The sequence below is a fragment of the Olea europaea genome, chromosome 3 (assembly GCF_002742605.1).
Source record: "Olea europaea var. sylvestris chromosome 3, O_europaea_v1, whole genome shotgun sequence".
Classification (NCBI taxonomy): domain Eukaryota; kingdom Viridiplantae; phylum Streptophyta; class Magnoliopsida; order Lamiales; family Oleaceae; genus Olea; species Olea europaea.
Window position 1 is genome coordinate 6,960,958 of NC_036239.1, and position 14,469 is coordinate 6,975,426.

The 14,469-nt window shown below is 36.0% G+C and overlaps 1 protein-coding gene across 4 annotated transcripts in view; it reads left to right on the plus strand.

The window, feature by feature from the left end:
• LOC111384274 (branched-chain-amino-acid aminotransferase-like protein 1) overlaps positions 1-14,463 on the plus strand; it is a 25,834-nt gene extending 11,371 nt beyond the window's left edge. For all 4 annotated transcript variants that reach the window (XM_023008541.1, XM_023008547.1, XM_023008558.1 and 1 more), the window contains 11 exons: positions 7,780-7,882; positions 8,421-8,597; positions 8,707-8,807; positions 9,472-9,526; positions 9,667-9,753; positions 11,153-11,204; positions 12,136-12,221; positions 12,794-12,847; positions 12,978-13,061; positions 13,508-13,579; positions 14,129-14,463. In XM_023008541.1, coding sequence (XP_022864309.1) covers positions 7,780-7,882; positions 8,421-8,597; positions 8,707-8,807; positions 9,472-9,526; positions 9,667-9,753; positions 11,153-11,204; positions 12,136-12,221; positions 12,794-12,847; positions 12,978-13,061; positions 13,508-13,579; positions 14,129-14,242 — 985 coding nt within the window. In that variant the 3' untranslated portion in view covers positions 14,243-14,463. The remainder of the gene's footprint in view (positions 1-7,779; positions 7,883-8,420; positions 8,598-8,706; positions 8,808-9,471; positions 9,527-9,666; positions 9,754-11,152; positions 11,205-12,135; positions 12,222-12,793; positions 12,848-12,977; positions 13,062-13,507; positions 13,580-14,128) is intronic.
• The last annotated feature ends 6 nt before the right edge of the window (positions 14,464-14,469 follow it).

Consider the following 14,469-nt stretch of genomic DNA (forward strand, 5'->3'; position numbering starts at 1 on the left):
GACTGGATTGACGGAGATGTTGATAGCTGCTCTATTAACGCAATACAATTTGATTGGAAAATTCACCATAACCTGTAATTCCTCCAATAATTTCTTTATCCATAGTCCTTCGCATATTCCTTGTGCAACCGCTCTAAACCCAGCTTCAACACTACTTTTTGCTACCACATTCTACTTCTTACTTCTCCAAATTACCAAGTTACCCCATACAAAGGTACAATAGCCATTAGTCGATTTTCTGTCTTCTATTGATCCATTCCAATTTGCATCGGTAAAGACTTCTACTTCTTTTCTTTCGTTTTTCTTAAAGAAGTGTTCCTTTCCAAGGATACCTTTAAGATATTTAAGGATTCTGTAAACTGCTTCTAGGTGAGTTTCTCTTGGAGAATGCATGTGTTGACTTACCACACTAATAGCAAACGCAATGTCAAGTCTTCTGTGTGAGAGATAGATTAGCTTGCTAACTAACCGCTGATATCTATCCTTTTCAACTGGTTTTCCCATGTTTACTCATTTTCTTCTTGCGTCCATAGGTATGTTACTTGGTTTGCATCCAAACATGCCCGTTTCGGTCAAGAGATCAAGAGTGTATTTGCGTTGTGAAACATTGATATCGATCTGGCTACTTCTATCCCTAAGAAGTATCAATTTCATCTCGGATCCTTAACTTCAAATTTTGCTGCCAAGTTTTTCTTCAATCTCTCTAGTTCCACTATGTTATCTCCCGTTAGTATTATGCATCAACATATACAATTAGGATTGTTTTTGTCCCATCTTTAGATAATTGGTAGAACATGGAACGATCTGATTTTTCTTGCTGATATCCTTGCCTTCTCAGTACTCTTATAAATCTGTCAAACCATACTTTTGGTGACTGTTTGAGACCATACAAAGAATCCTCTGCATTGGAGTACATATCACGACGACATCCTACACATCTTTTGTCGTTGGTAGAAAGAGATGTTTTTCCAATTGCAGGTTTCATGGAGTTAACTAGTCACACAGTTAATAGTGAATTCTTCGACCTCTATTTTTGCAGAAGGGTAGCATCAGTTGAGGCGGGTTGCTTCGTTTCTCCTGTAAGATACCCTAGTTTTTCTTTTCCATCGAGAATGAGCTTGATTGACTGAGCCTATTCCCGATAATTCTTTCCATTCAATCTTTCCACGACGAGTTGGAAAGACGAATTATCCAATCTGCCGGAGCCCATGGTAGAGAGATTCTACTTCACCTCTTTGGGGCTCAAATGTTGTCGACCGGTTGCTATTTTTTGTGTTTCACCGTTGAGGGTTGATGGCTAGGTCAGGAATGACCAAGCTCTCATTCCATAGAAACATGGAATGTGGAATCAAATATTGTATTCCTTTTTTCAATGAATAATTTTACATCACTAAGGGCCTTCAATATAGTACAAACATAGAATAAGAAAGGTAAACTTATAACTAGGGAAATATAGAAATTTACCTAATCTAACTAAGGTAAAAAATCAACTATACAATAGTACAAAATATTTTAATAATAGGGATTTTTATATTGTTGATTTTTTAAAGTACCGATTTTGGACATTTATAAAGGGTCCGATTTTGGGTATTTTTATTAGCTATTTTTAAAACAGTCCAACTCATGCTCGAGAGTTTATTTTCCCGCTGTTTTGAAATTTTTTAAAAGAATAAAATTACACGTGCCCATATATTTAAAAAGTTATAAATGTGTTTGAATAATTGTTTTAGATGATAAAATTGGAAAAAATATTGAAAATAATTGTTTTAGGGAGGATATAATTGAAAATAATTGTCTAAACTTCATTCCTTTTTAGCGTAGATTTTGAAATAATTATTTTAGAGTTTAAAATTGAAGAAAATTTGAAAAATGGTCAAAAACCACCATTTAGTAGATTGAGAAATACAATGCAAATTACAAGGCTGGTTTTTTAATGAATGGCTCGGCTTCGCAACAAACTTAGTTGTTCAAGTTATGGAATGAATGAGAAAAATATGTATTCTATATTTCTCAATGATATTACACGTCTCCTGTTGCTCAATATATAGTACAATAGAAGATGACAGGAAGGAATGTAATCTCTTAAATAAGAAAAAAAATAATTTAAGGAAAAAATAAAATTATTCCTTACTAAACATAATATACAAAATATTCTAGTATCCCATAATTTTGGGATTTCTTCACTCCCCCTCAAATTGAATCATAGATATTGATCATGTCTGACTTGCAAATTCACTCATCAAAAGTTTGTCGATGTAGCTCTTTGGTGAAGATGTCTGCAGTCTGATCTTTGGTTGGAATGTATATCATACAAATAGTTCCATTTTCAACCTTCTCCTTGATAAAGTGTCTGTCCACTTCTACATATTTACTTATGTTATGTTGAACTGGATTGAGAGAGATGTTGATAGTTGTTTTATTATCGCAGTATAGTTTGATTGGGACTCTCACCGTGACTTGTAATTCTTCTAAGAGTTTCTTAATCTACAATCCTTCTCATATTCCTTAGGCAACTGCTCTGAATTCTGCTTTAGCACTACTACAGGCTATTACATTCTGTTTCTTATCATGTTACCAGATTTTCTCATACGAAAGTACAATAGTCAATAGTTGATCTTCTGTCTTCTATTGATCCTGTCCAGTCAGCATTAGTAAATACTTCTACTTCCTTCTTTCCATCTTTCTTAAAAAACATTCCTTTTCTAGGAGAACTCTTACGGTATTTTAGAATCTTATATATTGCTTCCAGATGAGCTTCCTTTGGCAAATGCATATGTTGACTTACCATGCTAACCGCAAATGCAATGTCAGGTCTAGTGAGCGATAGGTAGATTAGTTTTCCAACTAATCGTTGATACCTGTCTTTCTCAACAAATTTTCCACTGCCATCTGTTTTTCTACCAGCACTATAGGAGTTTCACTTGGCTTGCATCCAAGCATACCAATTTCAGTTAGCAAGTCCACAACATATTTTCGTTGTGAAACACTGATGCCCCTTTTTGATCTTACTACTTCCATCCCCAGAAAATATCTCATTGGTCCCAAATCTTTCACTTCAAATTCAGTGCCTAAGCTTCTTTTTAGTCTTCCTGTCTCAACTGTATTGTCTTCAGTAAGGATTATATCATCCACATATATGATCAGAATAGCTTTTGTCCCATCTTCAAATAATTTAAAAAACATGGTGTGATCTGACTGTGCTTGTTGATATCCTTAATTTCTTAATACTCTTGCAAATCTATCAAACCATGCTCGAGGTGACTGTTTGAACCCATATAGTGATATTTTCAATTTACATACCCTGCTGTCTCCATTCTCTGTACAAAAACCAGGAGGTAGTGTCATGAATACTTATCCAACTTACCATTCAAGAATGCATCTTTTATGTCAAGTTGTTGGAGTGGCCAATTTAAATTTGCTCTAGAGATAAGAGTACCCGAATTATATTCAACTTTGCTACAGGTCCAAACGTTTATGTATAATTTATGCCATAGGTCTGAGTATACCCACCCTTTACAATCAGACGAGCCTTGTACCTTTCAATTGTCCCATCTGCTTTGTATTTCACATTAAACACCCATTTTCACCCTATAGGTTTCTTTCCTTTTGGTAGTTGTAGTTCTATCACATCCTATGTTTCATTTTCCTCTAAGGCCCTCATTTTTTCCATCGCAACTTCTCTCCACTTGGGAATTTCTAAGGCTTACCAGATTTTTTTAGAATTTCTGCACCGTCAAGGATAGAAACAAAAGTTCGAAATCTTGGAGATTAGGCTCTATAAGCTATGAATTTAGATACAGGGTGCATGGTGCATGATCGAGTTTGTTTCCTGAGAGCAATAGACTGGTTAATGTCAGAGGTTTCAGAGACACTTACCTGAACATCTGGATCTATTATCGGTTCTGACTCTTTTTGTACCTCGATGGTGAGGTCTCCCTTGTACTTTGACTTTGGCTTTCTTGAGTAAACTAACATCTCTTTATCACGTTCTTTTGCAGCTCCCCTTGAGTTCAAATTGTCTTCTTTAGGGGATTCAATAGGACAAGGTGTTTTAGTAGGTTCAGTTGTTGGGAAGGATTCAGATGGAGAGAATAATTTCCAAGAACCGGTCTTCACTTCATTTCTCTCCTTGAAGAGAAGGTTTTTGGAAATAAGGAGTTTTTTCGAAAAATGTGACGTCATAGTTGATGAATATTTTTTTGTGGTGGGATCATAGCATTTATAGCCCTTCTGTGTGGGTGAACAACCAATGAATACACACTTAAGTGCACGAGGTGCTAGTTTGTTTCGATGATGAGGGTAGATATGGACAAAGGCTGTACACCCAAATACTCTTCAAGGTATGTTTGAGGTTAGACGAGAGTTAGGGAAGTATTTTTGGAATCTTTGTAGGGGATATTTGAGGTTGAGGATATAACTAGGCATTCGGTTTATAAGATAAGTTGATGTTAAAATGGCATCCCCCCAAAATTTTGCAAACGTGTTTGTAGTGAACATTGGGGCATGGGCAACCTCAAGTAAGTGTCTATTTTTTCGTTTAGCGATCCCATTTTGTTGAGGGGTATCGACGCAAGAACTTTGGTGGATTATCCCATTTTCTTGAAGATGGTTTTTAGGGTATTGTTGAAATATTATGTGCCGTTATCAGTGTGCAGAATTTGAATTGTTGTTTGAAATTAGGCTTTTACCATCGAGTGGAAATTTATAAACACCGACCGGACTTCAGTTTTCTCTTTTAACATATAGACCCCACAAATTCGTGTATGGTTGTCGATAAACGTGACAAACCATTTTGCGATTTGGGATTCATGAAGGTCTCCACACATCATTGTGAATCATGGTAAATAATTTGGATGATTTGTATGTGGATTTAGAGAATGAGGAGCGGTGATGTTTTGCAAGTTCACACATTTCACATTAAATCTCAAAAGAACTTTTATTCGAGAATATTGAAGGGAATACATGACTTAAGTATTGAAAATTTGGATGCCCCATTCTATAATGCCATAAAAAAATGTCACTATTCGTAGGAACAAATGCAGAATCACAACTAGCAAATTGACGTTGCTTACTCACAGCCGTCTCGTCGAAGTAGTAAAGTCCCTCACATTCTTTAGCACTGTCAATCGTCTTCCTTAATAATAGATCCTGAAAGACATGGTGAGAAGGGAAAAAATTAGCAGAAGAATTTGAGTCTTTTGTTAATTGATGACTTAATGTATACTAAGTTGCAGGACAGGTTTGAAACATGGAGAACATTGTTTAGAGTAATTGAATTAGAGATGCGAATTCTCCCTTTTCGAGCTACTGGAGAGAGTGGGCATCGGCAATTTTGACTTTGAGGTTCCCAACACAAGTTGAATATGTGAAAAATAGATTGTGGAAATCCGTCATATGGTCGGACGCGCCTGAGTCAATAATCCATGGTATTCGGGAAAGGGATGTCGTAGTATTAAGAGCTCTTAAGAAATTACCTCTATGGGCTAATGAACTTGCCGAATCGGATGTTTGGAAATCAGAGAACATTTTATAGAGTTGTTCTAGCTGTTCGGGATTGAATACACCCTTTGAAGTAGAGGTTTTTATCTCGGTGGAATTGACTGCAGATTGATAGGCCTTATTTTTTGAGTTCTATCTTGGCTTCCAATCTGCTGGTTTTCCATGTATATCCTAACACGTATTTTCATCATGTCTAAGCTTACAGCAATGGTCACACCATGGGCATCCCTTTTGTTTTTTGGACCGGATCCAATTTTGATTCGTCCTCTAAAATTCTAGGTTGATCCGTTAGGCCCAATTAACTAAATCTTCTTAGCAATGGTTGCATTCCCATCTGGCCCAACTCTGTTAGACCCATGTATAGGCCCAATTCCGTGTAAACCTGTTGGCCCAATATTAACAAGAGGGCCAATATATCACTCCCAGCTAGCCTAGTCTCCTTCAAAATTACGAGTCGCTAGCACTCCTCTCGTCTGGCTTCGGCGAATACTTCACATGGCTATGGCAATGGTTGATGGCCCAATACCCTCCCTCCCACATCGTCCAGCTCTCAACTCAACCCTGCCAAAAATTCGTAAACTTGTTCGTTTTCCAACCCTTTTTGGTACCGAGCACTATCTTTGGAGCAACCCCATTCCTCCTCGACACCAGGGGCGGAGCTAGGATCAATCTACAGGTTGGGCTAATACATAACAAGTCAGGCTAACATCTAAAAAAAATATAAATTTACCCAAAAAAAAAATTTTTTTACTGAAATTTTTTTTTTTTTTTTTGCCCTAAAAAAATTAAGTGGGCTTGAGAGGGGATTGGGCTACAGCCTAGCGCAGTCCCCCCTTAGATCCGCCCCTGCTCGACACACAAATCCAATTCTTGCCACAAATTTGTCATTTCCATGTAGTAATCTATCACCTCTCTTTCTCCTTGCTTCAATTGCCAGAGCTTGGTTTTAATTTCAAAAATTTGAGATAAGTCTTCAACGTCGGAGTACATCTCACGAGTTGCCTCTCATATATCTCGAGCTGTTGGCATGAAGAGGTAGGTTTTACCAATTGAAGGCTTCATTGAGTTCACAGGCCATGCCATAACCATGAAATTTTCGGACTTCCATCTCTTTTGAAGATTCATGTCTACTGGCTGCTTCACATCTTCGATAAGATATTCGATTTTTCCTTTTCCTTCAACAATCAATTTAATTGACCGTGCCCATACCCTGTAGTTTCGTCCATTAAGTTTTTCCACCGAGAGTTGGAAGGAAGAATTATCCATTCCAAATGAACTCGAGGTTGGAGCGAGTTATGCATCATTTGTAACAAGTTCGGAATTTGCAGAATTTTGGCTAGTGTTTTCTGCGATTGACCTGCCTTGTTTGGGTTGGAGCCGTGGCTCTAATACCATATGGAATGAATGAGAAAAATATGTATTCTATATTTCTCAATGATATTACAAGTCTTGTTGCTCAATATATAGTACAATAGATGATGATGGGAAGGAATGTAATCTCTTAAATAAGGAAAAAAATAAAATTATTACTAACTAAACATAATATACAAAATATTCTAGTATCCCATAATTTCGAGATTTCTTCACAAGTACTCTAAACACTACTTCCATGTGCACTTCTCTAGGATCATTCACGAATCCACTTATCATCTCAAGGAAGATTTTTGAATAGGAAACTTGTTGGATTTTATGCGAAATAATAAAGAGATGAAAAAGATAAATCAACACACGAATTTTATGTGGTTCAGCGGTGTGCCCACGTCTATGAGAGCGAAGCGGAGATAATTTTATTCAGTAGTCAAAAATATGGTTACAACATATTATTTATACTAACCCTATCCTGAACCTATATAAGACTTTAAGGCCCGAACTATATGAGCCACATGCACAACAAAACTATCCTTAAGGCAGATTTAAAGGAATTTTCTTGTTCACTCGTAGCTCTTTTCACTGAGTGTTTGCCTTTGTGATCCTTGTCTTTCAGTGGAGAGGTAGTGTGTACATTGCTGGGGTGGGGAGTGTAACATGCTGCATATTAAAAAGGACATTGTTTGTCGCATTTTGCATCATGCAAACATAACATACATAAACAGAACCAAGACTATTGAAAATCTGCATTTCAAAAAGTATAAATAAAGTGTTGCAGTTTTAAAGATTGTCTGTGAGGAAGAGGGAGAGATAAATTAGTTCTGGAGCAATTTTTCCTAAATGAATAACTTGTCACACTTTTTAATGTTGCACTTACATATGTGTATGATTGTTTGGACTTTCTATTTACAGATGGGAAGCAGGGCCAAAATCCTTTGATGGCATTCGGGCCCCCCACTCTTATAAAACGACGCATAAGTTGACAGGCTTTAAATCTCCAAGCAAGTATCCTGCGGTAAGGAGAAGAGCACCTGCATATTTTCTTGGAGTCAGTAGTTGAACACAGTTTAATTACCGCATACTGCCTAGAATTGCACGTGCATGCTAATGCTGGAATTCAAATGTGGTTTTTCTTATTTTATTCTTCCTGCTTCGTAATGAATGTTAAATATTAAAATGCCACTTTGAGCAAAATCTTTTGAGTAGCAGGTTAGTCTTGCGGAATTACTTTCTAAAGCATCCTCTTGTTGTTTTATACATCTTTGTTCCTCCATTATGCAACCTATAGATTTAATTTGTATTTTACGTTCTTTTTTTTGTTAATTATCAATTTTGATTCCTTCTAAATTACATTGTCGGAAGCCTTTTCAATGATTCAGCATGTGTGGTCAAGGGTCACAAGTCATGCTTGCAGAAATAAATAACAATATACTAATCCGTGAAGCCCACTTGCTGCATGCTTATGATGGAATATGATGATTGAATAATTACAAGATCCTCGGGTATCCTTTTATGAGACCTGGTTGACGTCTTTCCCCTGTTTAACTTGTCAGCCTTTTCCACCAGATTTGTACGACTTGCTGGAGCAATCTTTACCTTTCTATAACATGCTGAGGCGCCATGTGAAGCAGAGTGGTATAATATCCCTCCAGCCTAAACTTCCAGTTCCTGCCAATGAGAAGTTGCTTGTTTGGGTTGGTAATGGGATTGTGCCCCGTGAAAGTGCAAAGGTGCTTTTCTATAAATGTAGAGAATCACATAGGTAGAAGCTCTCAATGTCATACTTTAATGTACCAGAAAGGTTTAAATGTTGTTTGGTTTTGTTATTGAACATTGTAGATTTCCGTTCTAGACTCTGTTGTCCAAGGTGGCGATGCAGTTTGGGAAGGGCTTCGAGTTTATAATGGGAAGATATTTAAACTAGAGGAGCATTTAGATCGGTAAGTGAAAGGGATTAAAGAGAAGTTATAATACTTCATTCTTGAATAACTTGACATTATTGAACTTGTTCAATATATTAGTAGTATTATGATGAGTAGTATTATCTTACGAATAGGAAAACATTGTCAAATTATCTTCTTCGTTGTCTGCTAATCGTTGGTTGTGTGCCATATTAAAAGTTAATTTTTTATTGTGTTTTTTCTACATGTCAGTAAATTTAATAAGCTAATAAAAACTACTTTTCTGACAATCTCCTCCTGAAACTGATTTTCTCAGCCTGATTGAACTAAGGGAAAAGCTTCGTTAACAAAATTGGGGTGGTGATGGTCTAAGAAAATCAGACTTGGAAACTGATTTAGCCCTTGTTTAGCCCCCATTTTGTAGAAATGAAAATGTGTGGAATGATTTTTTTTGAAAAATGAGTGGTTGAAAAAGAAGAAAAATTGGATAAAAATTAGACTTTTAGTAGATTTTTGGTAAAAGTTGGTGAAACGTGTGGTTGAAAAGTTGATAAATGTTGGTGGTCCCATGAAATTTGCAATTGGAAATGAGTTTGGAGAAAAATGAGTTCTTAAGTGGGGGGTCAAACAGGGGGTATAGTTTTGAAACTACACACAAGCATATGTATTTATACATATTTAATGAACTTGTTCTTATTTCCAGGTTGTTTGACTCAGCAAAAGCTCTAGCCTTTAGCAATGTACCAACTCGTGAACAGGTGACGGTGGTTTTATACACGTACAAAATAGTAACTTGTTGATGCAAACAGTTCATTTAATTATTAAACTGTACTTTTTGCCTATCATTGGAGCCTGGTAGTCTTTGTTTTTACTTATCACTAACATATTCAAGTTGCAGGTGAAGGATGCCATATTTAAAACTCTAATAAGGAATGGGATGTTTGATGAGACACACATTAGACTCACTCTGACACGTGGAAAGAAGGTAGGCAGATGTTATTCTTATTTGGTTCCTCCCTTATAGAGTAGGCAAACTTTGAAATTGTAATGTAGCTTGGGGTTGCTTTTACATAAGTGCACATGCATGAAGAAAATGGTTAACTGAACGGTAAATTCTGAAGAAGCTTTAGCCATATTTAGGTCCAGATGAAAGTATATAATACCAAGAACTCTCCGAATAAATTGATGGGCTTTATGTTCCTCTGAAAATGCCCCCAACGAGGCCCTTTGCTTATAATTATACGCTCACTGTAATTCCTCCTCAGTTTTCTTTATGGTTATGGTGCAAGTTCTAATTTGGGCGGGCCAAGCCAACATTTTCCTCTACATCTAAATAATTAGCAACATGTAAGGAATCGTTTCTACCTGCCTTCCCTTGATCATAAAAGAAAATTTGGTATAACATACCACGTTACCTGGACTGAGACATGCTAATGAATTATACATAGCTTAACTATTAAGCCCTTGGATGGGTGATATGCAAAAGGAGACAACTGATCATGTTCCGTCTGGTTTCTACTCCCCTTCCCACAAAGAAACAAATAAAAAAAAGAAAGAAAGGTATTCATATATTTAAATTAATCACTTGGTGATCTTGTGGCTGGACTGATGGGAAAATAAAAGAGAAATGTCTTGTGGCCTGATACCCACACAATATCACTGACAATTACTGATCATGTTCCGTCTGGTTTCTACTCCCCTTCCCACAAAGAAACAAATAAAAAAAAGAAAGAAAGGTATTCATATATTTAAATTAATCAGTTGGTGATCTTGTGGCTGGACTGATGGGAAAATAAAAGAGAAATGTCTTGTGGCCTGATACCCACACAATATCACTGACAATTCAGTGTTCAGTACTTAGATATCACTAATCACAACAAAACCACCACAAACTAAGCCTTATTCCTGTACTTAAATATAGGCATAGCAAGGAATAATATATCATAATATTGAACTGCTAATACTTCATTTTGATACCAACCATGTTCGAACACATTAGGTAAAATAATAAAGGTTAGTGATGATTGACTTCTGATTATGGGCAATAATGCAGTAAAATCAGGTTATTAAAGAACGATAACATAGTGAAATGAACTGGAAGTTTTGGAAATTAGGGAAAGCGGGTGGTAAGGAGATTACAGGTTTCCTGATGCTTTTAATAGCCAAAGGAGTGCATTCTTATATTTAATTTTTCTTTTATGTTCTATGGCATATATTCCGATGTAACTTTCCCTGCTTCTACATCATGAACCTCATGTTCCTTGGATGAAAGTTTCCAAACATATTATTTGGGACTAACTTGGGTATTCCACATTTCTCATATACTAGTCTAGAATTATTCAATTGGTTTATGCTTTTAGTCATCCTATTGTCTGGTTTTCCAGGTAACTTCTGGAATGAGCCCATCATTAAACCTTTATGGATGTACATTAATAGGTAAGATATATGTGTAGTGCTTATTCCCTTACATAAGTAGCATTGGCTGTGGCATAAACTATGTCTCACATTGAGGTTATATGGCACTTCTGCCAAAATGACCTGCTTTTTGAATCTTGGGGTGTGCTGTGGGCATTTGTGCCCCTATTCTCCTTCTCATTTCCAAAGGATCATGTATAAAGTCTCTGATGAACCTTTTACATAGAACAATTGCGTAAACAACCAATTGAGACGAAAAACCATGCTCCATGTTTTATGTCAATTGGAAAATATAAGCTCAACTTTTAATATGACTTTTTATTAATTTCCTTCGCTTCCTCCTTAACCAATTCTCATGATAAAATTTTGGTGTAATATAAATTTTTAAGCTAAAAAGACCACGATCACTGTCAAAAGAATTTACAAAGCCTGCACAATATTTTCAGTGGGAGACGAGAAATAACTTCCTCGGACCTTTCTGTAAAGCCCCTATTCGTTAAATTCTCGTTTTTCAAATTAGATGGAACTTTGCTGAAAAGAGTTAATTGGTCTAATGAAAGCCTGTCTCAAGTTAAGGATGCAATGACGAGAACTCTGTCCCCTGGAAATGACAAAGCTATCTAGACTTTTTAAGTACTAGTTTTTTCTTTTGCAAAAACATAGGAGGGTTCTGCTCTGCTCTTATGGGACATACAATAATTAAGCACGGTAAAATTTGCTTGACGAATTATTATATTTTTGGGATCCATGAGTTATAGAACATGATTTTTAAAAGCATATTTCAGTCAATGAAGGGAGCAAGTTGCCCATGGTCATTTCACATTCCAAAACCTTTGTTTTTCACTTTTTCTGGTGCTGCTATCCTTTCACAGAACAAACTTTTGTACTCTGTGAAAAAATTACATTTGTAATTTGGTAAATATAGGCCTAGTTTTTATTTGTACCTTCGCAGTGCTTGCTGAATGGAAGCCCCCAATCTATGAGAATGAGAAGGGTATAACATTGGTTACAGCAACCACACGCCGTAATTCACCAAATGTAAGGCTCTTTATTTTTATTCTTTCATCTCTTCCTTTTGGATTCCATGATCTGCTTGAATTACTTCTGCGGATCCCGCTTTTCTTTTCTTTTATCTATTGTTTTTGATCTAACTTGGTCAACCTAATATGCAAATTCTGACTTGTATGATACATTTAAATTAATCTCATACTGCCCAGATTGTTCATCTACAATTTATAACTAAAATATGTTGTGGCCCATCCGCCCTTAATGTGATTCAATTCTCAAGTTATTTTAATCTCATGTTTCATGCTCTTAAAAATCACACAAATGAAGGTCTTCTGTTATTTACAGTTAATTGGTTGTACAAACTAAGCAGAAGTGTGTTTTTCAATCAGTTCATTAAACTAGAAAATGTTTTACCTGCTCGGATTGAGGTCGTGAATTTAAGGATCGTATAAATTTTCACAGCATCAGAATTTTCCAATCTGTGTACACTGTCGTTGAAATTCATTCCTTATTCAATTATAATTCATAAATCTCTCTGGCAAACTTTATGCAATGTTGAGTTATATAACCATGGAATCTAAAATTTTGTCTTGTTATTGCAGAATTTGGATTCAAAAATTCACCACAACAACCTTCTTAACAATATCCTTGCGAAGGTATATTGGTCAATCTACTTGTAATTTGCTTAAGTAGAATCCTATAGTCATATTTTTATATTCTTAATTCCTTGTCATAGTTAGGGAGTTCTATTTAGTTTGACTCAAATAACTTTTGGAGTTGGTACAGATAGAAGGGAATAACGCAAGTGCTGATGATGCTATCATGCTGGATAAAGATGGCTATGTGTCAGAAACAAATGCGACAAACATAGTAAGATCATTGATCATAACAAACATACAATCTCCTTGGTTTGCACTTCGTTATACCTAGGAAAGAGCTAGTAGCCTAGTACCGGGATGAGGTTTCATTGGATACATCCTAAGGAAGAATGTTGATGTGGTTTTCAGTCACTATATCCTAAGAAACATTGTTAATCAGACAATAATTAGTTCTTACTTGAGGTGTCATAGAAAGAGGTGGTATGGGGTGGGAGATTCATCTGGCACTGCTTGTCCCGATCTTTTTCTTTTGGAATTTTCATTTGACGTGTTTTTTTCCCCCCTTTGCTAGTAACTTGCATTTGGCAAAATAGAATTATCCCACTATTCGTGGACCATTTGGCAGTAGATAATCTGGCTCCAAATTATTGGCATTTCGCATCTTGTTATGGAAACCATCTATTGTGTGTTTAATAATTTTCTCTCCCTGTTCTACAGTTTCTAGTGAAAAAGGGCCGTGTCGCAACACCTCATGCTGATTACTGTCTTCCTGGCAAAACACGGGCAACAGTAAGCTTCATAATATACTCTTCCAAAATTTTCAATTTGTATGGATGCAGTACTTAATTCGCTTGATTCTTTCTTCCCAGCTTTTTCATGAATCAAATAAGATTTATTTTCACTTATAAATATTGATAAAAGATGATTCTCAATGATTTCTAATTCTCCATTGGCAAGCTCAATGAGGAATACTGACTGTGATCTGTTTTTTAATGTCTGTGTCTCTATAGCCTCATGGATGGAGGTTAAATATCCTGAAATGTTAGTTGTGTGAATGAATCTTCTAATTCAACTACAACAATTTGATTGGTTATAGGAAATATAAGAATTATTTTTCTCTTTTTCGATACCTGAAGACAACCATTTCAAATGATTGACTTTATCTGAATATTTTAGCAGACTTATTATTATTATTTTATTTTTTTTGCAAAATCATTTTTTAATTGTCTTATTTGCATAGAGGCATGTTAATGCTTGCTTAACTTAATGTTATGCTTATTTGAAGATTATTTTGACAATTTACTGGCTCTTACATGCTTTATATATCTGTATTTGCAGGTCATGGACCTTGTAATAAAGGAAGGGTTGATTTTACAGGAGCGGCGTATCAGTTTATCAGAGTTCCATACGGCAGATGAGGTCTGTTTTGTTATTTGCCAAGATTTCTTCTGATATAGGATATATTTCACACATCCTCGAAAGATGTGGTTATTCTTGTGCTACGAGTCAGACACCTGACTCTTGATACCAAAGAAAAATATGAGGAGCAATATCAAAAGGGACCAAACTGTTGGCAAAATCCAGAGAACATCTTTCACTCTAAGATACACAAGGAATCAATCATATCTGGATGATAACATTGTTGAGGAGTTTGTCGAAGTGTCCAATCTGTTCATGCC